At 34.6% G+C, this 26,216-nt stretch overlaps 1 protein-coding gene across 2 annotated transcripts in view; it reads left to right on the top strand.

Moving 5' to 3' along the window:
- CSMD1 (CUB and Sushi multiple domains 1) overlaps window positions 1-26,216 on the top strand; it is a 1,074,724-nt gene that overhangs the window by 951,735 nt on the left and 96,773 nt on the right. For both annotated transcript variants that reach the window (XM_064707609.1, XM_064707608.1), the window contains exons 41-46: window positions 1,433-1,642; window positions 13,210-13,398; window positions 17,175-17,352; window positions 19,191-19,336; window positions 20,822-20,902; window positions 21,050-21,163. In XM_064707609.1, the coding sequence (XP_064563679.1) occupies window positions 1,433-1,642; window positions 13,210-13,398; window positions 17,175-17,352; window positions 19,191-19,336; window positions 20,822-20,902; window positions 21,050-21,163 (918 nt within the window). The remainder of the gene's footprint in view (window positions 1-1,432; window positions 1,643-13,209; window positions 13,399-17,174; window positions 17,353-19,190; window positions 19,337-20,821; window positions 20,903-21,049; window positions 21,164-26,216) is intronic.

Raw genomic sequence — 26,216 nt, forward strand, 5'->3', positions numbered from 1 at the left:
TCAAATCCTGAGGGCATTGCAAAATTAGTGACTCCATTCAAGTTAGACTAGCCATCTCAAACTTCATACAGAGATGGCTGATATTATGACTCTGATATGTTTGCTGTGTACCTCTCTATTGATGGTGCTGTGTAAAGTGTTGTTATTCAGCAGCTGACATATTTCTTTTCATAATTCTCACTTTGCGCAGGTCAGAGAAGGCACTAGAATAAAATATCCCATATTTTAACAAGTGTTCTATAAAACCCAGTTTATTTGGTAGCTTATTTAATTTCACTTGTAGAAAAAAACCCTCTTTTTTATACCATTGATTCAATCTTAAACCACAGAGGTGAAGAAATCAGCTATAAACAAGACTGAGTACATTACCCTGGTAATCTATTACTCTGGTAATTAATCTATAATGTTCTCTTGTGCAATGAAGAATACGTCTCTACTGCTAAGTAAGAATGTCAAGCACAGTTAAGGCATTGACTGTTTTCACACTCCTTTGCTGGCTCATTCAGTAATTCTGTTTTATTATGTTACAGCTGCTTCTTCATAGTCTACCAAGCAAAGTTAGGCCCAAAAAGTGCAGTTGCAAGTTACTTGGCGCTAGGTCTCCAAACCAGGGATTCATCCCTCATTTTTGTTTTGATATGATACAAACACATGGTTTAAGACTGGATTTCTTGTCCTTAGTCCAGAGGAAGTAGTGCCAAAGCTGCAAAACAGCTCTTCCCATGAGAGTTTGCTTTTACTTCCAACTGTTCCGCATGTTTTGAATACTGAAAAGCCTTGTTCAAGCACCGATTCCTGGAGAGGGTCTGTGGTAAATTGTCTGAAGTCCCTGTCTCCAATCTGGAGTTCAGTGCATCTTATAAGGCTGTATATGAGGTAAAATGGCTCCAAAGACATGCTGGGCCAAGTTAGAGGGAAAAGGAGACAAATAAAGGTGGCCCAGAGCAGGAAAAACGAGGTAGAGTAGATAGCTGGAACTAGGTAGGTAAACTTCCTCAGAAAATTCGCTCTGTACGTAACCTAGCTCATCCTGAGCCTCTGGGAGAGGCCTTGTGCAGCTACAGGGATGCACTTGGGATGGCAGAGTCTCAGCCATACCATGGTACAGCAGGATTTGTGATTTGCCCCTCCCATGAGTCTTTCTGTTGATTGGTTTAGAAATATGAAAAATCCCTATGTTGACTTTGTGACTTTATGGCTTACATTAATTTGTCCCTTCATGTGTGATTATAATATTTATGGGTAACCAAAAAAATTAGAAACTCCAACTCTTTTAATTCTTATCAGCTATTTCTTTAACTCAAGCATCCCACTTTAAATAGTGACTAAAGTATAAATATAGTAACAACTATTATAATTTTATTTTTGTTTGCATGCTTTACTATTAAGCAACATGAGTTATAAAGCTTTTCTTCCTTTCTCAATGCTACAGGTGCACACATTCAGTTTCTGAATTTCTCCACCGAAGCAAATCATGATTTCCTTGAAATTCAGAATGGGCCTCACCACACCAGTTCTATGATTGGCCAGTTTAGTGGAATGGAACTCCCATCTCCCTTGCTAAGTACCACTCATGAAACACTTGTCCATTTTTATAGTGATCACTCGGAAAACAGGCAAGGATTTAAGCTGACTTACCAAGGTAAGGATGAATTAGCACAATGGTTTTTATATGTTTTGTATATATTACATAGCATTTTAAAATCTGTAGATTGTTTAATAAATAGGTTGGAATTTTTAAAATTTAAATTATCTTGAGTTGGAATCTTTGTTCTATTGATGTAAAAGCCTGAGAAGAAAGTGATGTTATTTGCCAAAGGTCACACACGATAAGATGACAACCCTTTCCATTCTACTAAGTTATACTGTTACCAATTCATGCTTCTAGTATTCACTGTCTTGTTTTCCCATTTATATAATCTTTCTATGACTAATGTAACAGTAATTAATTTTAAATATTCAGGTGAAAAGTTTTATAATTCACTATTTTATGTATTTGCACTCTAGACTCCAGTGAAAATTACCAGGAAATGAAAAAGCATCAGATAATACATTTTATATCCATTTTCAAACACATATAATCAGCATTTGAAAATGTGAACTTTTTTGTGGTCATTTACTGTTTTGCTTTATCTTCATTGTTTGTTGCTTGTTTTTTTCCCACTAGTGACAATAAAACATCATTAGTTTGTGCATATTTTTGGACTGTTAAAATAGTCTTACAGTCAAAAGTTGAGCACTATTACAGGAGCTGAACAGTTTAACATAATGGAATGGCTGGTTTAATTTTTGGATATCTGTGAGGGAGTTAATGCTACCTTAGTCTAGGGTTTTAATTTGGGTAACTTAATTATGTGTTGGGTGCTTACAGTATTGGGCAGTTAAACACCACATAACCACTTGCTCACCTCCTACCCACCCCAGTGGGATTGGGGAAGAAGAAAGGAATACTAAAAGCAAGAGATCTTGGAGACCAAGATAAAAAACATTGTTTAACTGGTGAAGGATAAGGTGAAGAAGAGAGGAAGAAAATAAAAGTGATGCAAAGGCAACCATTCTCCACCTCCCACAGGCAGACTGATGCCCTGCCAAAGATGCCTTATGTCTCTAGTCCCCCTCTTTTCTCTTTAGTTGCTGAACATGATTTTATGTGGTATGGACAATCTCTTGTTAGTTCAGGTCATCTCCCTTGTCGTGTCCTCACCCACCCTATTGTACATTCCCAATTTATTTACTGGCAGAGCATAGTGGGGAACAGAGATGGCCTTGATGCTATTCAGCAAAAGCCAGAACATTCCTGTGTTATCAGTATTCTTTTGGCCACAAACCAAAGATACAGCACCACATGAGGTTCTATGAAGACAGTGAACTCTGTAACTTCCAGGTCCAGTATAGCATTTATTTACATACACACACACATATAGATTTATACCTCAATCATATCTATGGAGTCAATGGACAGAAAGGAAGATTCTGAACACCTGAATTAGTCTGATGCTAAAAAGCATGCCCACAAAGTAAATCATGACTCTCTGCCATCTGTAGAATTTTTTCTGTTACATAGTCTTACAAGTATGGAATATTTTCACATCACACCCACCTAGTCTTAGTTTCCTTCTGAGCAGTTAAAAATAATTGTGATTGTCAAGTTATAGAAATGACATAAAAGTACAATACAAAGCCACGTAATATATTTTCTAGTACTCTTTGTTCTGGTTCTATTTAGTGTGTTTTTCCTTGCCACAACAAGCTCTTCCTTACTTTTTTGCCCTGAAACTTGTAGTTAAACATACGTTGTTTGTAGACTGTACATGTTCTTCCAGAGGCAGTGTTGCAGCTTACACAACAAGTGCATAGTTTTATTACTCTTTTCTTCTATTCTTCCCTTTCTCGCTTAGTCCAGTAGGATTGTTTGGCCTACTCTGAAATAAATGGGAATGTGATGAAGAGGACATGATATAATAGGAACTGCTATTTTTTTTTGTTCATTCTAACCATCTCTTGTTAAAATCACTTGCTTTGTGGATAAGTTGCATGCTTTTTACTTCTCCCACTTGCTACTTGTCACCTGTCAACAAAACTATGATCATGAGTGCCTCAATGACAGTGTAAAATTTTATCCTATTATGTAAACATTGGAAAAGCAATTCACTTAAATCCAGAGCAAGGTATTATGGAATATTGCATTTTTGCATTACATGAGCCTTTTAATAAAATATTTTTTAACTGATGAAGATTTTTTAAAAGATGAAAATTGTTTTCTCAAAATAAAGAAAATGTCAAAAAAGCAGTGTTCATTGAAATTCAGAAACTTGTAGTAGTATTTTCCAAGTACTTCTAGAAAAAATCCAGAAAAAGTATTAACTCAACAATAATAATAATTTGATGACTTTTCATTGCTAAGTTATTTGTCTAATAGTTATAATAGTAGAACAAAAAAATCAGAACCAAGAAAGAGATACAGTTAAATTAAATGATATTTCTGCCATTCTAATTTCAGATTAAAAATATAGGTATTAATTATCTCATTTCACAAAAAGTGCAGGTGTGGTTATATTTGCACTACCAAATGCATATGCATTCATCCAGTTTTATGCTTCCCATCAGTAAAATGCAAAGCAATTTCTTCTGTAAAGACAACTCATGCATTTTATTTTTATGTATTACTCCTTACCTATAGAGACAGTATTTTAGTGTATGTATATGTGTGTGTATGAATATATGTGTTTATATTAAAAATGTATGGGTTTAAAACATTTTTAAAAACCTGAAAATATAATCCACTTCAATTAAAAAAAAAAATCAACTGCTGAAAAAAGAAAAGAGTTATTCTGAAAGATATTTATGATTTTGGGGGTTTTTTTCCTAATGTGGAAAGTTGGTAAGATGGTTGTGTTTGATTTTTAAGTGATTAGGAGATAACAACTAAGCTTACTCTATTGAATTTATAATTTACTTGTGTTCTGTTTTCTACAAACAGATATGGGACTTCTTTAAAATTTAATTGTCTTGCATGTGCTTACTTTTCTTCATGAAGCAGCAACTCTGTTGCCTCTGAGATCACAGATTACACTAGTTATTTCTACTGAGAAGATCTAGCAATTCTATGGTCATCATATATTATAACTTCATATTATTAAACTAAAATAACTTGCTCAGCATTATTTAGAACATATAGGGAATTATTGAACACCCAATTAGATATCCATAATCTATGAACTTTGGAAAGTATTGTTTCAGTGTATTCCCTATTCTTCTCTTGCCCTCTGTAAGAAAATGCCAGTGGTTCACAAATGAGCAATTTTATTGTTTGCTTTATTTTGTATCATACAAAGCGTATGTTGCTTTTCATAACTGACTTTCCTTTTCCTGTTCCACATTTGTTGCCCTTGATACTTAGCTATCTTTTCTGAGGGATTATCTCTGGATTTTCCTACTCTTTTTAGTATTATATTTCTCAATTACTCTCTCTTCCTCTTAGACTCTCTGCAATTGCTGAAACTTGAATTGAAAAATAATTCTTCATTACTCCAATGTTATTCTTTTCCTTCTCCTTTCTTCCCGATTAAAAGTGTTGTTTTCCTTTCAGTAAATGAAATGTCATACAAATCATAGCCTGATTTCTTTGGATGGTGGAATTTAGCATTGTTTTATTGTCTGGCTGTCACCCTTCTGAGTATACCTTTGTTATACAAGTTTGAAACCATTGGGCCAATTTCAGTCAAATCACACAGTTCTGAAATAAAGCCCTTTTTGAGAAGAAAGATGCAGCATTACTCCATAGATACCAATTCGGTTTGGCTTGCTGTCTACCAAGTCAGAATATTCTTTGTCTCAACTCAATTTAATATGCAATGTCTTCCCTAACGGCTATTCATGGTATATAAATGTGGGAGCGAAATAAAATGTGAGAGATTGGTGTGGGTGTCATATTCAAAATCTTCTTATGGGCAAAAGGAGTACTGTTATATATGGAAAACTAAGAGTTTATTTTTAGTCCAGTTGATGCTCACACAGTTAGGTTGTCCACTTTTGTCATTTCTATAAATAAATTTGCACAGCAAAGCAAATGGAGCTGAGCTCCTGACATCTTTATACATTTAACCAGGTGTTTTTGTTCAGACTGCTTCTAATTTATCTCATTTTAGGATGTCCTAATATACTATAATTGGGGGAAAAAAGTAAAAAGTTTTATAAACAAAAAAAAGCATTACTTTTCTAATAGTGAAATTAATTTAATTTACCCTTAAAAAAAGAAGAGTAGAAAAAAATAATCCATAGTTACAGTCACATTTGCCAAATCCATTCTTCTTCGTGAATTTGTTGCATATTAGTGAATGCGTTACATATCAGGAGTGCCCACAAACTTGCATAGCTTAATTCTAATCTAATGCGTTGTATTTAAATTACACTAAAAGGGATTTATGATTAAATTCCGGGTTTTTACCGTATGGTACTAAACTCAGTTCAATTCAAGGACTGATTTTTTTAAGTGGAAATAATTGCCTTTTCTGCTAACCAGAATACAATAGGCAGTGGCACTGAGGTAGCGCACTATTTTTGCTAGGTAAATACCTTTTTTGTAGATACCAATCTAAAAATAGAGAGAGGTGGGTGAATATGTTTATTCAATCAAGCTTGCATGCTATAAAAAAAAGAAGTTTTCTAGAGATCTTAGCATTTTATGAAGGATTAGGTTTTTTGATAATCCCTCATCTCAAGGGAAAGCAAAGAATATGAACATTGTAGAGTGAATTATGAAACTAATAATGCTATTTCTCAACTTTTCTACTGATTTTCTGAAGGCAGAAAAATGGTTATGAGATTGAATCTTAATATAGCTTGGGATTGTACTCTGAACCCATTATTTTTGTGAAGAAGAAAAGTGAATGCACACTGAGGACTGTAAAATATTTTCTATCCATATATGTAGGGATCTAGTGCTGGTCCTTGAGCCCATGAATTCTCACAGCACAGGATTTGAAAATATAACCTAAATCACTTAGGTACTGTGTATTTCTGAATGCATTAAAAAAGCTTTGTCTCCTTAGCAGAACCCAGGGGAAATTACAGCTCTCAGTACCATTGCTGATCAGATTCTTATTGGTTTATGCTCTGGTATTTTCATGTTCTCTTTTCCCTTCAGCTTTGCAATTGCAATGCATTGGGAATGGTGGGCATTCCATTGAATTAAAGATGGATTGCTAAATTTCTGTGTGTTGTGGAACCTTTTGTTTCACTTGCAGCAAAAAGGAAGTTCACAGGGATTGCCTGTTGAATTACTGAAAAAAATTAGAATTTTTTTTCAGGATAATGAAAGGACTTTCAAAGTCCTGATTCTTTAAAGAGCAACATTTAAGTTTAATTACATTTTTCTACTGTTGAAATAAGTGTTGTAGTGTTTAGTTAGAAAAAAATAAGCATTGAGAGTGATTGCTTTTTGTTATGAGTGTTGCAGTTTTGACACCTGTGTAAAACAGCAGAGAGGAAACAACCACAAATACTTAAAAGAGCATTTCTATATATCATTTGACTGGTGATCTTGAGATTCTGAGACCCCCATACATGTCAAATCTCGATGTCTGAGATATAAACAGTCTCTGTACAATAGGCCTGAGAAGAACAGTCACAGAAGTCTGATTGGCAAGCTGTTATGCCAGGTCAGAAGAAATAAATAGCTTTTATGGCCTTTGAGGGATTCATAACAGAATTCAGTGCACAGAAGAACACAGTCTAATGGTTCATAAGGCATATTTGTGGGTTTTAATTCCTGTCTATATTAATGTTAACTCAGCTTTTAATATTTATGGAACATCTTTTTTTTTTTTTTCCCACATAACTTTCCCTTTAGGACTAGAGCTTTTTTAAGGGAATCAGAATAAATTTTTGACTTGTATTATTTTTTCTGTGGAAGTCCTAGTTCCTATTATTGGAACTGTAAGACTATTTTCAGTCTGCTCTGAATTTCAATATAAGATAAAGATGAACATCAAATAAGAATCTTACTCTCATGTATTTGAGAGTTTGAGCAATATGTTCCAGAAAATACACAGAAAAATGTCCTAATTGCCATCCCTTTCTTCCCCAAACACTCATGCACACACAAAACGTGATTTAAACATGTTAAATCTGATGGCCTTTAACTGGAAAAAAAAAAAAATGATGGAGCTTCTGAGTCTTATGAATCATGGAATGAAAAAGGGATTGTTGAAAAGTTACTGTATTTTTAAAATGGTTTCAAATTATGTCCTAAGGCAGGAATGCTAAAGGAAAGAAAACACAATCTTTTGAGGGCCTTGTAACAAATTATTTTCTAAATCATTAATTATGTTTCGTGATTCTAGCCCTGAGTCACGGCATCTGTAAAGATGGTGTTGTTTGGTGCCTACAACAATAAACTGAGCTTCCAGATTGCCAGGCCTATCCTGTGCTCCAGCAGTCTGCATCCTGGGCTTCCATAAAAGGAGGCATGGCCATCAAGGGGGTGATTCTCTCCCTCTGTTTCGCTCTCTTGAGACTCCACCTGGAGCTCTGCTTTCAGCTCTGGTGCTTCCAGCGCGAGAGGCACGGCTCTGTTAGAGTTGGTGCAGAGGGAGACTACAAAGTAAACAGCAGGCTGGAGCACATCTGTGAAGGAAGGCTGAGAGAGTTGGGGTTCAGCCCAAAGGAGAAGGTTTTAGGAAGTCCTTGTTGTGGCCTTTCAGTATTTAAGAGGGTCTTTTTAAAAATAAGAGAAGAGACTTTTTACCAAGGTCTTTAGTTAGAAGGGTCAGCAATTTTAAATCAAAATATAGTAGATCTAGATTGGACATAAGGAACATAAAATGAAGGTGGTGAAACACTGAAGCAAGAAAAGCTGTGAATCTCTGAAGATCTTCAGTTAGATGGAACATCTTCAGTTTAGATGGCACTTTTAGCAACCTGATCTACTGAAATATGTCCATGCCCATGACAGGGAAGTTGGAACTAGATCAACTTTAAAGTTTCTTTCCAAAAAAACTTGTGGCTTCAAAAAACTTCCAAAAAACAGTCTAGTCTGAGAAGTGGATATTTTTTATTGAGTCAGTAGTTTTCCATATCATAATACTGGAGAAATGTTCAATAAGCCTAAATGAAAGTTTTAAGTGAGTTAATTGTGAGCTTTCCTAGCATTTTAGTGATTGCATGCTCAATTCCCTGCTGATACAATTTTTCTGAAAAGCAATTTTTTCCATGTTTAAGTGTTACAGAGGTGTGTGGCACTTGGAAAGCCAATAAGTCACCCTAGTGCTTATGTAAGATGGCAAATACATTTGAACCATAACAACAAGGCAACGGAGAATCAATTAAATTTCTTTTGTGATTTACAATCTTTTCTTATCAGTGGAAAATATACTGAGCAAATAAATGGCAAATGGCTATATGGGATAATTTTAAAATTTAAGTACTTGAGTGCTGTCAGTATTGGAATTAAATCTTTTCCTCAGATCCTTTACATTTTATTTCAGGCTCTCACTAGTTTTTGTCTGCAGTCAAATGGAATCTCAGTTTGTAAAGCTCAGTAGCAAACAAATCTTTGGCCATGACACTCATAGAAAGAGTTTTCTATTGCAAGGTGTGACATCAGGATATGTTGTCAGTATTTGTTAGTCTTGACTACTGAATAATGAATTGCTCTGTTAAATCAGGTGTTATTGCATATATCAAAAGAGCAAAGAAGAATATAATTAATATTTATGTCAAAACTATAAAACATTTCCTGAATGACCTATAAATCATAATATCATAGTCACATGGATCCCCTGACCAATAATTTATGAGTCATCTATATAATTTATACCAGAAAATACAAGCAGAGTATGTTAAAATTTCATATCTTATTTTCTGAAATAACAAATAGCAAAACAAATAGTTTTACTCTGCTCATATGCAAGTTCTTTCACCCCTAACTGACTGACCTTCAAAGTTACGGTGATCTGCTTTTGGCACAGGTTCTCCTCTTACAAAAACAAATACCAGAACAAACCCCCAAAATTTCTGTATGTGTTTAGTTTGCCTTATGTACAACAGGCGAAAAGCATATGCATTCCTCAATAAAGAGTAGCTAGAATTTTAAAAGGTAGGCTTTGTTTTGTTTTGTTTTGTTTTGTTTTTTTTTAATTTACAATCCAAATGACAGTAAGGGATGCTGTTAACAAATCTATGGGGCTGATAGGATTTATCTAAGTGTCCTCAAAGAGCTGGCTGATATAATTGAAAAACCCCTCTCAATTTTAGAGCAGTCTTGGGAGTGTGGAGAGGTGCCAGCTGACGTGAAGCTGGTCAACATTGTACCAGTTTTCAAGAAGGGCAGGAAGGAGGATCCAAGAAACTACAGGCCTGTCACTCTCATTTCAGTGCCTGGTAAACTTATGAGGAACCTTATTCTGGAAGGTACTGAAAAACACAAGACAGCGCAATCATTGGTCACAGCTAGCACAACTTCATGAGAGAAAAATCTTGCTTATGAAACCTGGTTTTCTTTTTATGAAAAAACAACCCACTTAGTGAAACACAGGAAGTCAGTTTATGTGAACTTGGATTTCAGGAAAGCTCTTGATACTGTTTCTTGCAGGATCTTTGTGGGCAAAATGTCCAGCACACAGCTGGATAAACACATCTCATGATGAGTGAGCATCTGGCTCATGCTTTGGGCACAAAGGGTGACAGTAACTGGGGTGACGTCACACTGGGGACCTGGCATTAGTGGGGTCCCACTGGGCTCCATCTTAGGCCCTGTGCCCTCCCACATCTTTGTAGGTGACCTGGAGGCAGGACTGGAAGGGATATTGAGAAAGCTGGCAGATAAAACAAAACTTGAAAGAGTGCTGACTCCCTTGAAGGCACAGAGGCCCTGCAGAAAAACTTCAGCAAATTAAAAGTTGGGCAGTCACCAACCATAGGAAGTTCAATGAGGGAAAGTGCTGCATTTTTTCACCTGGAATGAACCAACTCTGGCTGTACAGACAGGCTGGGGAAAGAGATGCTGGAAAGCAGTGCCACAGAAAGGGACCGGGGGGTCCTGATCAGTGGCAAGTTGAACATGAGTGAGCAGTGCCCTGAGAGCCAGGAGGGCCAGCCCTGTCCTGGGGGCATCAGGGGCAGCATCACCAGCAGGCAAGGGAGGGGATTGTCCTGCTCTGCTCTGGTGTGGCCTCACCTCGAGTCCTGTGTTCACGTTTGGGCACTGCAATAAATGAAAGATTTTAAACAATTGGGGAGAGTCCATGGCAGGGCAACAAAGAAGGTGAAGGGCTTTGAGGTGAAGTTGCATGGGGAATGGCTGAGGTCCCTTGGTCCGTCCAGCTTGAAGGAGATTGAGGAGAGACCTCATTGCCGTCCACAGTTTCCTTACCACCTGCTGGCTGATGCCAGAGCTCCCTTCCTGAACCCAGACACGCCACCCTTCTGGGTAACTACTCCCAATTTGTATACCAGGCATGATGGTCTATAGTGTGAAACATCCCTTTGGTCTGTTCAGACCACCTGTCCCAGCTATGCTCCTTCCTTTTTTTTTTTTTTTTTTTGCATACCACTTCACTAGCAAAGTATGAGAAAAAAATTTTAAAAATTAGAAGAAATTAACTCTTCCCTAGCAGAAATCAGGGCAATATTCACCTCTTATTCCATATAATTTTTGTCACACCAAGCTTCAATACTCCCTAATATCCCATCACCTTCCTAATTATCTCTTTTGATACATATACACACAATCACCACTTCCTTAGTCTATGGAACACCTCTGTCAAATCTGTCAGGATTCCTCTCTCACCTGAGTGGTTCCTGTCTTATCTTTTTATGTAGATCAGTGAGAGATGTTTTCTTTTTCCCCTGAGACTGATTTTAATACTAACTTCAAAAATTCTGAGACTGTGTTAAGTACTTTCAAAACATAATCTATGAATACTATATTGTATCAAGTTAACCAATAAGGAGGGATGGTATTTATCTCCTCAAAAGGTTCTACAATCAAAGTTAAAATATTCCAATACTTGCTGTCATTGTTTCAAAACACTGTTGTTGTAACTGTTGGGCAATGCATTGCTGCATCTTTAAAAAAATCTGTGAGATCCTCTGACCTTCTGGAATAATTTCTATTCTATTTTTATTATAATTTGCTAGATAGATTTTTACATAGTTTAATATTTCAGTCTTGATACAGTACTCTTCAGAGTCCTATATTCTTAAATAATCTTTCTACTACTCTGTTTTGTATAAAGATGTTGATAATGATATTATCAGAATTAGTACTACACAAATGATAGCAGGAGAAATAATGACATTAAAGGTTAATGAGCCATTACTAGATTTAGCACAAAATTTAATGAACCACAATTTAGGGAAAATAAACCTTTTTGTATTTCCTTCCAGTAGCAATTAGTTTTTTATTCTTAGGTTTTAAATTTATTTTCTTAATGTTTTGTTATTTCAGAGAAGGGGGATCTGATTTTTTAGAGGATTTCAGAATATTTCTAGTACCACTACATCGTTTCAAATTTTCTAGTATTACAAACAGTGAATTCTGGATTTGCTGAAGGAATTAAGGAAAAGAAGAAGGCTCTCTCAATGTAAATCTTTTTATTGCACAGCATGATGGTAATTAGCAATGACTAAAAAACTTATTGCCAGGTGTTGTACTTCAGTGAACCAATTAAGTACAAACTTCACTTTAGTTAAGCACTTGAGCATATCTAAAATATATGTTTAGCTTAGTCTTCCTGATATGGCTTGTTTAAATAATCTATTTCAGAATAATAAATATACACTTCTAGGATGAACATATTCATATTTAAAGGTTAACTTTGAAAAAGGTAACAAAATACTGTTGTTTGTTCAAGAATATGTTCATCCTATTCTCTTGCCTTAGTTTTAGAGCTTGCACTTAACAACACATGTGGATACAGAGCACACTGGTATTATTATTCTTGTTTGAACTTTCTTCTGACAGAAGTTTTCCTTAACTGGAAATTGAGGGTTCAAAAAGAGGAGGGCCTTCATCCTTTTAACACTGTTTTTTTTAAATGGCAATTCTTTACTGTCCAATCTGTGTTAAGTTGTTTGCAAGTAATTCTGCATAACATTTTTATAAAACAGATTATTGCTTCATATGGTGCTGCTTACATTATCTTTATATCTTAATAAATATTATTAATGAAAGCTTCCTCTGAATTTTCACCATACTGCTTTTTATGAATTAAATATGTTTCATTGAATCATATTTTGATGTCCTCCAAAGGACAGAACCTAACATGAAATATGACGAATCATTAAAGCATTTTTTTGAATGGTGATATATCTGAAAGGACCTTTCCCTTCACAGGTATCTGTAATATTTTTAGATCTTTATGGTGCTCTGTTGTGTTAACGTCACTAATTAATTATTTTAATTTCTTTAGGTCACATTATTTTTGGGCATAGTTCAATATATATTAAAAATCCAATGTATTGTGAAAGTCTTGTATTTCTTAAAGTTTTAAGGAATTAATGACTTTGTTGTACATTACTAAAATATTTTTGTACAGTCCAAATGGATGATTTTTTTTTCTTGTTATGTGTTAATCTCTGAAAAACTGGAGCTTGGCATTCTAGTGCTTACCTATTATTGAATGCATTACAGATTTTATATGAATGTGTACTTCCTAGTGTGTTGGGAGCTGATCAAGCAATAAAAATACTTCTGTTCTCTTCCAGCTTATGAGTTACAGAACTGTCCTGATCCTCCTCCTTTTTTGAATGGCTATATAGTCAACTCGGATTACAGTGTGGGACAGTCAGTGTCATTTGAATGCTATCCTGGATATGTTTTGAGGGGGCAGCCTGTTCTCACTTGTCAACATGGAATCAACAGAAATTGGAACTATCATTTCCCCAGATGTGAAGGTAACTTTCTGGTGGTACCTTTGCTTCAGAACTCACAGTAATTTCTGATTTTTGTTCACTTGTCTGTGGGCCTGTACATAATGCAGCTTTTTCTGAAGAACCGTGCCTTTATCCTAATCTGCAGTGTAAGCAGATAATGGCAGAATATTATGTGCTTTATAAATAATAAATGTTTTATGAATAATCTTCCTAGGCAGTGATTTATTGTTCCTGTTAATATCTGTCTCTTGTATTGATTATAAGAACTCATGATACTGCTAGAAATTATCTTAACCTCTATGTGAAAGACTATTTCAAGTAGATACTTTTATTCAAAAACAGTTAGGTTATGGAGAAACCTTTATAAATGCTTTGGAAGAAAATACAAAGTTATTCATGCTAAAAGTTCACTAAAAACAGATATTTAATATTTTTCTTCATGTTAAACATATGGTAAAGTTATTGAGATGTCAATTAAAAATTCATGCAAAGTGTAAAGTGTTAACAGTCTATGTTTTTAGAATTTGTTAGAAACCTAGCCAGAATTCAACACCTCATACATATATTTTAGTGATATGGATGCAACACCAAAGGGCAGCTTTCTATATTTCCTTACTCCTTTTTACTCCCTGCAGAAGCATATTTCCTAAAATACATGAAAGTGTATAATAGAAGAAGCAGATTTTTATGGTATAAATCAGCATTTTCTGTTTTCTTAGATGAAACAGGAGTAAATAATATATGTTTTTAATATATGCAAGAAGTGAATTAACATTTATAATGACATGAGGACAAAGTCATTCTTACTTTTCCCTGTCCCCTCATCCATAGTTTTAATTCAGTGGTTTAATCATCATTTTCTAACTCAGAGAAGGTATTCCTCTACTACTGACATTTCCATAATTCACAATGTACATTTGGCCTGGTTCCTGTGCATGTGAATCCTACTTTCCAGGTGTACCCAGAGTCATCTGCATCTCCTCCACACAGCTGAGGAATGCATGTAACTCTGTTGGGCGTGTGGTTGTGTACATTTATGGGTACCATTTCTGGCTAAGCAGCAGGCTGCTTTCTGTTTTGACTGAGCATTTAGAGCTTTCTGTCTCTCACTTAGCACACTACTTGCTTTGTGGTAAATTCATCCGTGTGTGTTAAAGCTCTACCTAGTACTGCTGAAATTATTCTTATGACATATAAATGTTTTTTTTCTACAGGGAAAACAAATTGGTACTCTGATTGTTGTAATTTGACAGTGGATCTGAGAGAGAAATCAGTAAAAGAATTAAACAGTTTTTCTAGCTGTGACCAGTTTCCTTAGAAGTTTGAATCATATCTTTCTACAGAAGATTGCACATACTTTTGAAGGCTGAGAATCTGTGTATGGGAGAAAATTAGATTAATTGCTACTCAAGTAATCATAGTAGAATCATGCCATATAGTCATGCTCTAAGACTTTACTACTGTGCAATCCAGTTGTCCTGGTGACCTACCATAGATGTCTTGGTGTAATGTGTGTAATTGTCAGTAAATGACTAAGTGAGTTTGGGTATCTGTTGATGGAATTTTAAAAATGTTTACTGTCTTTCCACGCACAATGTAATTAAGTGTAAGCAGGTATGAGAACATATATTGTGGCATTCATTCATTTATAAATTGACATGTAGTCTACTGTTAGCATTTGACAGTTTAGAAGATTTGATTATACACTTACTCATTTCAAAAATCTCTGTTTCTTCATGTCTGTCATTCAATGTGTAACATAATAACATAATAATTTAGAGTGATTTGTTGATTCACACTAAAGCTATGTTTATCTTGTGTGAAATCTAACCAGTTATTTCTGTTTAATGTCATGTTTTCTGTGAGTTTTAAAGATCTTTGGAGAAAGACTAGTAACAGCTGGATGTATTACTTACTCTACTACAGTTTTGTTAGCTGAGACATGTTTTTTCCTGCCAAAATTTATTGATCTTCCATGGCTAACAATCATATAAGAGAAATTAGACTGTCTTTACTGAGATACACTCAATCTGCATTCCTTCTTGAGTATTAGAGAATAATGAAGGGAAAATAAAAAATGTATGCAATCAATAACACCATTAAGAAACCTGTCCAAAATCTAGTAAACTCAAAATATATTAAATATAAAAATTCAATCAGAAAAATCCTGTATATTAATTAGAAATTAATATTAGTCTCAGGAAGTGTGTTTCCCTGTGGAAAGCATAATTTTCAAAGCAGTCTTAGTTGTAGACATAGGGTACTGTGGATGTGGAAAGAACAGAGTAGATTTCTGAGACCAGACAAAATGACTATGGCGTGAATGTAGGGGTTTAAGAAATAGCAAAAAGTGGGCTTGAGTCACATTTTCATCAGAACTCCTAGAGCTGATAGACAGTGTCAGATGCCCTTGGCTGCTATAACCAACATTCAACCAGGAATCAGACACATAGAACCAACCCTTCACTTTCCTTAGCAGGTTTCATTTGTTGGCCACTAAAGATTCACGGTTCAGGAGCAGGTGCCATTCTGTACAGACAATCACAAACTGGGTCAGGTTGGAAGGCACCACAGTGGGTCATCTTGTCCAACCTCCTGCTCAAGCAGAATCATCCTAGAGCACATTGCACAGGATTGTGTCCGGACAGAAAATGTGCTAAACACAAATTAGTACTGATATGGATGAAGAAAGTGAAGTAGTTAAAGCGTCTTTAGCCTGTCCTATAAATCCATAAATGAGATTATTAAAAGAAGTCCTTCAAAAAGGGCTACTCATCAACTAGCCAGATGACCCACGACGGTATAGCAGCTTTAAACCATACAGAAAATGAGACATCCTTCTGCATTTATCAGTCCTTATTTCCCTTTTCTGTTTTTTTTTTTCTTTTTCCTTTTGTCAATTTTTTCTGCTTTTACTTTCCATCACTTCTTAAGTTGAAAAAGAAATAAAGAGGGTCGGAAGGGGTGTCACAGAAACAGTAACAATAATAACATAAGCTTAACGGTAAGAGCTAAAGAGAAATGTTCTAGAGCAAGGCTGAGAGCCCATAAATCAGATTAAGGTCTCATTCTAATGGGTGAGACTCACTAATTTACACTAATGGCCACATGTCTACTTGAATACATGCTTTCATCCATATTCAGTCAATTCTTCCAAACTGAGACTCAAAAGAGCACATTATCATATATTGCTGCCCTTGAATAAAGTCAACCTTTTCACAACTTTGATTTGGCTACAGACTTCATTCAGCAAGTGTGCACAAATTCATGTCTGTATGTCCATTTTACTTGTCATAAGGATAATTAGCATATAATCCGAAAGTGAATCACCATTAAAAATGACTCAGACCTGTCAGAAATAAAGCATAATGGTTTTGGACTAGTGAAAGAACAGTCAGCCTATTTTCTCCAGAATTGTACTCCTGTTCAGTTACAGTTCAGTTGGATGGAAATGGGCAGGACCTGTTTGTTTATTTGGTTTTTAGTCTTGAATTCAAACAAAAGGTGCCCCTTTTTAAATGGTGTGTGGACTTAGTTTCAAGAATTATATGCAAACAATACTACCAGTAGATTTTGATGAATTTGAAGAAATGAAACCTTAAGGACATCAGCATAAGTTACTTTTAGAAATATCAGTATTAGTTTGAGAAGCAACCAACCAAGGGAAAGGCTGTCTTTAAGACTTAGGTTGTCTTGTCTTGTGGAGCTTTAAGAACTTTGTAACATTTTGATATTCCACTTGTAGCATGAAAAGCTATTTTCTATTACTAATTTTTTTTCATTTGTTTTCTTTTCAGCTCCTTGTGGCTATAATGTAACTGCTCAGAATGGTACAGTTTATTCCCCAGGATTTCCAGATGAATACCCAAATTCCAAGGACTGTACTTGGTTAATTATTGTATCTCCAGGCCATGGGATTTATATCAACTTTACCTTACTCCAGACTGAACCTGTGAATGACTACATTGCAGTTTGGTATGCAATTTTTTCAAAAGAGAAGGGATTTTTTTCTGATTGATTAATGAAGTCTCACTGTCCCAAGCCATAGATTTTCTTAGTATTGCCCTTTAGGTTATCATATGTACTGAAGAACAGCATAAAACAACTTCTAAGGTTATCTAAAAAAGAAAAAAAATCACTGTCTGAACTCTTTAAGAATACTGTTCCAAAATACTTTGAAGCTCAAGCTCAGTTATCAATCAGATCTTATTTGACCAAGTTGAGACCATGTGAGGTCAAATTGATGTAATAATCTACACTATCTTGAATTATGTGTTCCATGAACACACAGGCAGTATATGTCAGTTTTTTGCAAAAATTTCTGACATCTTTAAGCATTAACTAATTTTGGCATTAAGTAAGATTTTCTTACGTTTTCTTAATATTTCAATATGCCTGATAGACATAGTTTTTTATATTTTCTAACCCAGAATTTTAGTCCTTGTACCTCCATGTCTTTAAGCTTCATATTACGTGTTCCTCTTCTCTGAATTTCTATTTCTTTCCACACAAACCCATTCAATTTGTGACCTCCTCTGAAGGAAGAGGACTTAGAGCTGTCTAAATTCTTGCATAAGGATTTACTGCACTCAAGAACAGGCATAGATAATGCTGAAGGTGTTGGAAATGTCATCTCTGTCCATCCCTGGTCCTTACCCCACACACTGTGCAAAGTGACTCCTCATATATGCTGCAAATAGTTCAGGAAAAGGAAGGTTTGCACAGAATATAGGATGTAACTTATTGCTGTGTGAGTCAGCTGCTCTGATCTCCTAGCTAATCCACCATTCCTATCGCTATTGGTGAGGTTTTTCAGACAGTTTATAGAGATGTGCATCTGTTTCTGAACAGCCTTTTGGTTGCCTCTGGTATTTGCACTGCCTGTAAGCCTAAGAGTAAAATACATCATACATTGTCTTCCCTGGAGGGTTATATGTATGTGATGCTTGGCTTTTCAATGACACAACTGTGGTAAAAAAATATACCTCTGATTGAAAGACAGTAAAAGGTCAAATTAACAGCTTTCAGAGACATTCTAGATAATGTCAAGCCTTCTAAAATAGTATATTGAAAAAGTTTTTTCATTCAGTTTAGATTAATGTAATATACAAAACAACCATAAATAAGTGTTGTAGAGCACAAAAAATTCTTCAGTGATAAAAGTAGGGAGTATTGTTTATTTATTCATTCTGACTGTTCAGGCCTGAATGATGTACATCATGATACTGGAAGTGAATGAACCCTGATGTTACTGGAGTATGTTTCCCTTTGTGTGCCTTATCCTATTGTAGAGAAACACCAAACACAAGATTATTTCATCTCTCTTTTTTTTTCTTTTTTTTTAATATACCTTTGAGTCTTTGGAATTTATCTAAATGGCAGAGTAACTTGCCATTTCCATAACTCTGTGTTTTAACCAAAAGTTGAAGACTTGTAGCAACTTTGTCAAAATGTTAGAAATATGATAGCATTACATAATTTTTTCACTTTTTTCTACATCTGATCTGTACATGAAAATTTTTGGCAGGAACACACGTTGAATATTTCTTGCCACCACTACTACATTTCTGGCCCATGTAAATATAAAAACTATTGCAAGTAGCCTGGTCTCAAAAAAAAAAAAAATCCTGTTTGAAGTTGGAAAGAGTGTTGTGTGTGCTAGGAAAAAAAAAAAAAAAGAAACTAATTTTAAATCATTAAGAAAATAATTTTTTATAAAAATTTAAACTGCTCTCCAGAAAAAAACGAGATTGTTAATTTGCATGTGAAGAACATCAGTTTTTCAGCTAAATTTTCAATGTTTTACATTCCAGGGATGGTCCTGACCATAATTCGCCTCAGCTAGGAGTTTTCAGTGGGAACACAGCTCTGGAAACAGCTTACAGTTCTACCAATCAAGTCCTCCTCAAATTTCACAGTGATTTTTCAACAGGAGGATTCTTTGTCCTCAATTTTCATGGTCTGTTTTCTTTATATAATTAGTATCTAACTACTACAATCATTTAGTGAATTTTTAAAATATTTCTTAGCTTTGGTTCCCTGACTTACCAGGACTCATGGATTTGCACTTTGGTGTTTTGTTTGTTTTTGGTGTTTTGGGTTTTTTGTGTTTTTTTTTTTTTTTTTTTTTGGTTGGTTTTTTTTTTATTTATTTATTTTGGTTTGGTTTGGTTTGGTTTGGTTTTGGTTTTGGGTGGTTTTCTTTGTTTGGTTGGGTTTTTTGTTTTTTTAATAACAGTACTTATAATTTTTTTTAAAATTACATATTAAAAATCCTAAGAATGTTAATTTGGGACTTTTAATAAACTATGTTCTATCTTTAATGTTAACCATTATCATCTAATATTAAGCTCTTACTCTTTTAATTACTTTGACCGATTTAATCAATAAGATTTCACTTTCTTTACTAAAATTGTTCTTCAGAATAGTTTCTGGGGTGCTATGGTAGGGTTGAACAATAGCATGAAGACTGATATGCAGCAAAATACTTTGTTCAAAGTTACATTCAGGGCTACAGATGGTGAAAATTAGGCATCTAACTCAGAAGTGAAAAGCTGAACTATAATTCTAGCTCTAATTTGGACTAACCACCCAGAATATGTATAATGAATGGAAGATTATTAGCCTTCTGGACTCTAAATCAAAAATATACAATGAATGTATTCACAAAGACCGAATTAAAGTTGCAGAAAGAGATTAATGAGATACCTGTTTGCATGGGGAAGCCCATATCAAATTGTTACTCAGAATCTGAAATGTTTCTCTTGTCTGTACAGTTCTCCTAAAACAAGGTCATGATACATGGTCATCCACTGTGTTTAATCTGAGGACCAAAAGCTAGAGTGGATAGGACTATCAAGCTGTCTAGAGAATTTTGTTCTGACAGTCAATTTGTTCCTTGAAGGGGAGAATTTTCTTTAGGATATGCAGTGTCATACCAATCATTATTTCTGTTTCATTTTTTTTAATCCAGAAAGGGCTTCTTCAACTCATCTAGGCATTCTATTCCATTTTAGAAACAGTCATTTTAGTGGTCACCTTTCTTATGAGGTTGCTCACAATTTATTGAAACAGATTTGAAAAGCAGAGGAGATTTTGTTTAAAGAGTTATAGAATGCTTTTAATTTAAAGGGACCTTAAAGATCATCTAGTTTCAGCCCCCCTGCCAGGAACAGGAACATCTTCCACTAAACCAGGTTTAGACCTAGACTTGTATGATTCCTGAGATCCACAACTTCTTTGGCAGCCTGTTCCACTGTCTCACCACACTCATGTCATGTAATGACATTTAACTTGGAAAATGTTGTAACTGAGAGAACCAGAACCAGAGAACCACGAGGTTCAGTGCAGCTCTCGTAATTTGGGAAGTGTGAATATGAAATGAATTTTCTGTAAAGTACTCCTAAGCAAACCAGTAATGATTTTTTTTCCCTTAAATTTGCAGCTTATCAGCTCAGGAAGTGCCAGCCTCCACCCACAGTTCCACATGCAGATTTGTTTACAGAAGATGATGACTTTGAAATAGGTAAAAAGATAGTATTTCTTTTTCTTTCTTCTGTTTTCATTTGAATTCTAATTAAATGAAGCTATTTCATCTTACACCTGAGATTTTGATATATTTCTGTTTGAAGGATTTTTTTGAGATTTAACTTTTTTTTAACATATTTTCCAGGAGATTTTGTGAAGTATAGGTGCCATCCTGGTTTTACCCTTGTTGGACAAGATATATTAACCTGCAAACTGAATGCACAGTTGCAGTTTGAAGGATCCTCTCCATCCTGTGAAGGTAAATATATACTTGCATGGTGTGTATATTGTTAATATGCATCCGACATAAAGCATCAAATTTATGGCACTGTCATTTCATTGATGCTTAAAAGAAAATTTTCCATTCATTTCTTTAATATCTAAGAAATGCATGTCTTTGTATATTTGGACCTAAGAATTTTATGTAGAAATTTCTTTCTTTAGAACCAATGAGAAGTGATTTTAAGTATTTGACTCCATGATTACTGAAAAACTAATTTTAAAAATTAATTTAAAATATTCTATATTGCTTCATAACAAACCAAGGATTTATTTTTACTTTTGAAGAATACTAAAAATATGAAATTAAATTAAGCTTTCAAAATAAAATAAGAAAATTTTCCTTTGTGCTTTGACAAATATGGTGACATTGTATAACAGTCACATGAAAAAGCTGTGAATATGTGGCAAATTTTAATTTTTCAAAAATTATGAAATCTCTTTCAACTATTTATATTCTGTTAAAAAAATACAGCATTTCAAACAAGGAACTGAAAATTTAATATGTACGATGTTTATATGCACATTTTAATATAATGTCCTCATCTTCATGGAAAACGAGTTTAGCCTGGAAATTTAATTTATTCAGTCTTCCAACCACTCTTCCAACTTTGTTTTTCAAAACTTGCTGTTTGACTTTTTTTTCTTTATTTTATTTCATTTTGTTAAATAGTGGTTTACAAAAAGGTTTTGAAATGTTTGAAAAGTGATCAAAGAAGTATGTAGAATTTTGTCCTGAACTACCTCAAAATTTTGGGGGAAAAATAGTTACTGCTGAGATGCTATCATTAAAATTTAAGAAAATCAAATAGTAATTAGAATTTCTTTCTTCTGTATTATACAAATTTAACTTGTATCTATAATATGGAATTGTGAATGGAATATCTTCCACATCATGAGGTGAGAACATCCATATGCACAAGTGATAACCCTGGAAGCACAACAATTATTGTGACACTGTAATAATAGCTGTATGTGTATCTTCCCTCCTGTTACCCTGGTTCTCTAATTTCATTATTAAAATATAATAAATAATTTGTAGTGCAAACTATTACTTTATTGATGCCATAATTTGTTTTATTCATCTAATTGTCTGCATGAACACACATACTTGAGGTAAAGTGGATTTTTTACCTCCCCTTTTTTGACTTTTGCATACAATTAGTTGGATATCTGCCATGGCTTCAGAAATTGGACTCCATATCTTTGTTTTGAGTGGAAAAGAATCATTATTAATTGCATGACCCTGGCCATAAAATAGGCAGAATTAATGCGAATATTGTGTTATGTCTTTCTTGTTAGAATAACTGAATACTTATTAATGTTTCTGATTATTTCTTTTTTTAATCAATGTATTTCTCTGTTATAAATGTAATCTTTTAATAAGATGATTGTACTGCAAATCCAGACTTCATTTTTTAGTTAAGAGTAACACCAGTAACTTAACTCTTGACTATGAAAATTAGAGTGTAAATGTAAAATGAAAGCGTGAAGTAAACCGAACAGTTATTGTAAAATCTGCAGAGATATTAGGAACTTCTGATAAGGGTTAGCCGTCCATAACAATTCCTGCAGAGGCTGTGCAAATGGCTGTGCTTTCTCTGGCTGTATCCTGTGAATATAGCAAAACTTTGTTACAAGGATGACATCAAAAGAAATAATCTGATCATGAAAAATGAAAGTGCCATTGAGTGATTCAGAGACAGTATACAGTAGAACTTGAGGCATTAGAGTAAGATTCTGGCAGTCATTTTGGACAGACATAAGGGATGAATTTCTTGAGGTAAATTAGGATAAACTCGATTTCCTTTCTTCAGCCAAGTTGTACCTTTCTTTTCTGGAAAGTAGAATTACTTGGTTTTATTTCTATCTCAGCCTCCCAGTATTACTATGGAGATAAATGTTGAATGTGATTCCTATTTTATTATAAAATCCTAGCTGGTATTTATGAAACACACGAAATATTGCTAGATCATTTAAAAATTGTGCTTTTAATGACTGCCTTTATAGTGTTTACTCATGAATAAATATTTGAAGGTACGCATGTTTCATTTTGTAAACCTAAGCATTTGAAGGGGGAAATACACATTTCTGCATCAGACCAGAAATTCTGTACACCAGAACATATACCCAGTGTTCCATATCTGGCACTGACCACTAATGATTTTCTAGTGCAGGACAGAAAATCACTGCAAACGTGCAGTTAATTAAGGCCTCAACCCAACTGTAGCTAAGCCACTCTTAAGCCAGTAATGTTCTTTATATTTTGAATCCTGTAGGGCTGTTTCTTTAGTAGAATTACTCAGTCCTGTTTTGAACCCATGTAAATGCCTTAAATCCACAAATTTTTGTGCAAGAAGTTATACAATTTATTTAAAGTGAGAATTTATTTCTCTGTCTGCTTTGAACTCAGCACCTGCTGTTTCCATGTTGTCCAGTTCTTATGGGAAAAAATCAGTAACAAGTTGGCCTCTATTCACTGTACTTATGGCATGATTCTATAGACCAGAAGATATTTAATATCTTTAATCATTCTTCCCATCCTTCCCAATACTCTGCCCAATCCTATCCTATTTCTTTACGAGTGATGCAGGATGAAATGACATTTATAAGAAACTATTTTATCCTCATAGACTTGAAAAAAAATTGCTATTTGCTATGCAATTTGCATATTGTATTTCAAACTAATTTTTGAACTGCCTTCTCATATTTTACCTGCCTTCTCCACATTTTATTTGTAATTTAAAATTGTTCATATTGTCCTTCATTAGTTCAGTTTCATATTTTTTAAAGATACAGGAACACTTTCCATTTTCCTGAGCTGTGCCACTGTGTTGTAGTAGTCAAAAACATATTTATATGATAGAAGGCCAAATTCTAGGATATTATATATGAGTCTGATAGCATATCTGACAGGCAAGAAAATGAATCTCCATGACCAATTCTACATCATTCTCAAGAGATGACCTCCAGAGCAGCTGTAAACACAGCACACCACAGTTTTCTTACAGCTCCTTTTCTCTTCCTGTCTGAGGACAGACTTTCTCAAGATGTTTGGTACTCTGTTAACTTGCCAGGTATTTTCTAGCATGCAGAGCCCTATGCACAGGACATGCTGTCATTATGAATGGGTTTATGCTTAAAAGTATTGAACTGTTGTCATTTCTGTTTCTACACTTGGAGCCACTGCTCTCATCCTATACCTTTATACTCTTGCTAAAAATTTCTTTCATAATTTAGTTGCCGTTAGGGAAGAGTAGAGATGTACATTAAAGCATCATGAGCGTTGTGACAGAAAGAAATATTCCTGTAGTGGTCACAAAATTTGAGATACTAGTTAAACAGATAATGGGTATTCAGTGCAAGGTAATAGGGCTGCTCAAAATACTTAAATTAGAGGGGTAGTGTGATAATATTGTCCTAATGTGGTGATAATATTTATGAATTAAAAGCAAAATCAAAGTTTAGGATATCAGAAATAGTATTAGAGCTAGGAATCTTGGTCAGGCCTTCCCCAAAAAACCAAAATCAGATTTCTGCAAAAGCCATGTTAAGGAATGTGTTTCTCAAAACTAGAATATGATGAAAGTGTTACGCTGACATGCAGAATTACCATTCTCATGACACTACCCCAGTGCACACAATTACATGTGACTATAACATAAAGAGAGTTGTTATTTCCTGTTTTTCTGTAGGCATTGCCTCTGTGCATGAATTTATGCAAGTTTAACAAATAACATTTTTTGGAATTTACATGTGCAACAATCTTATTAAAAATGAATGTAAAATAGATTACTTGTGTCCTCCAATATGCCTAAAGCATGTTTTTTAGTATTTATTCCTGTTATCATTCCAAACTATTTTACAGTAGCTACTTTTAATATTCATGGAGTTTACTTATAAATAATTGATTATTAAATATATTTTGGGGCTCAAACATCTAATTTATTTTGCCGTTCAGATTTTCTCAAGTGGAAAATTTCACATCAGTTCCTAAACTTCTAAATGTATAGGGAGTTGAGTCACCCTGTAATTTCACAGAAGAGGGTCCATGAGGTATCAAATATGTTAATATGTTAGTCAAACAAAATAAACAATATTAAGAGTATAATATTTTGTTGTATTGACCTTGGCCACTCTGTCTCCCCTTCTCAGTGAGACAGGAAAAGGAAATAAGTTGAATAAAAACTTGTAGGTCAAGATAAGGCAATTTGCTAAAGCAAAAGTGAAAGGTCTCATGAACAAAAAGAGAAAAAAGCCAAATATTTTGTTCTCTACATTCCATCATCAGGCAATGTCCACACACTTCCTGGGAAGCAGGACTTCAGCATATGTAGCTGTTGTAAATAATGAGTACACCCTCTTCTTCCTCTTTCCCTTTAGCCTTTATTGCTGAGCCAATATCCTGTTGTATGGAACATCTCTTTGGTCAGTTTGGGTCAGCTGTCCTGACTAAGCCCCCTCACAAGGCCTTGCCCACCCCCAGCTGGCACTGCTGGAGGTGGTGCTGCAGAATGTTGGAGAGACAGCACCGATGTTGTGCCAGCACTGCTCAGCAGCAGCCAAAATTCTGCTGCATTATCAACTCCTTTCTAGCTACCAATATAAAGCACAATGCTGTGAGGGGGTGCTGTGGGGAAAAATAACTCCATTTCAGCTAAATCAACCCCAAATATGTATGTGCGCTGCCTCAACCAGAGCACTTTTTATTTATGAGTATTCTATTTTTAAATGTTATGCTAAAAGGGCAGAGTTAATATTATTTAAAAAAAAAAAAACTCAAAACAGCAGATTTTTTTACCTGTTGTGTGTATGGTGAATACAAGATAATAACACTGTGGAGTTTACTTTTATTCAAATTATAGGTATAGCTGTGGTACTGAAAAATGGATGTGCCTTTTGTTTTGAGGAACAAGGTGAAGCAGTCTTACTGTCTCAATATCTCAGTTTTATATTTTCATATGTCTTTAGACATATGAATCTTGTAAAATTTCAGTCTTGTAAAGTGTAGCTTCCAGCCTGGAGATTAAGTT

Source organism: Zonotrichia leucophrys, chromosome 3 (assembly GCF_028769735.1).
Source record: "Zonotrichia leucophrys gambelii isolate GWCS_2022_RI chromosome 3, RI_Zleu_2.0, whole genome shotgun sequence".
NCBI classification, from domain to species: Eukaryota; Metazoa; Chordata; class Aves; order Passeriformes; family Passerellidae; genus Zonotrichia; species Zonotrichia leucophrys.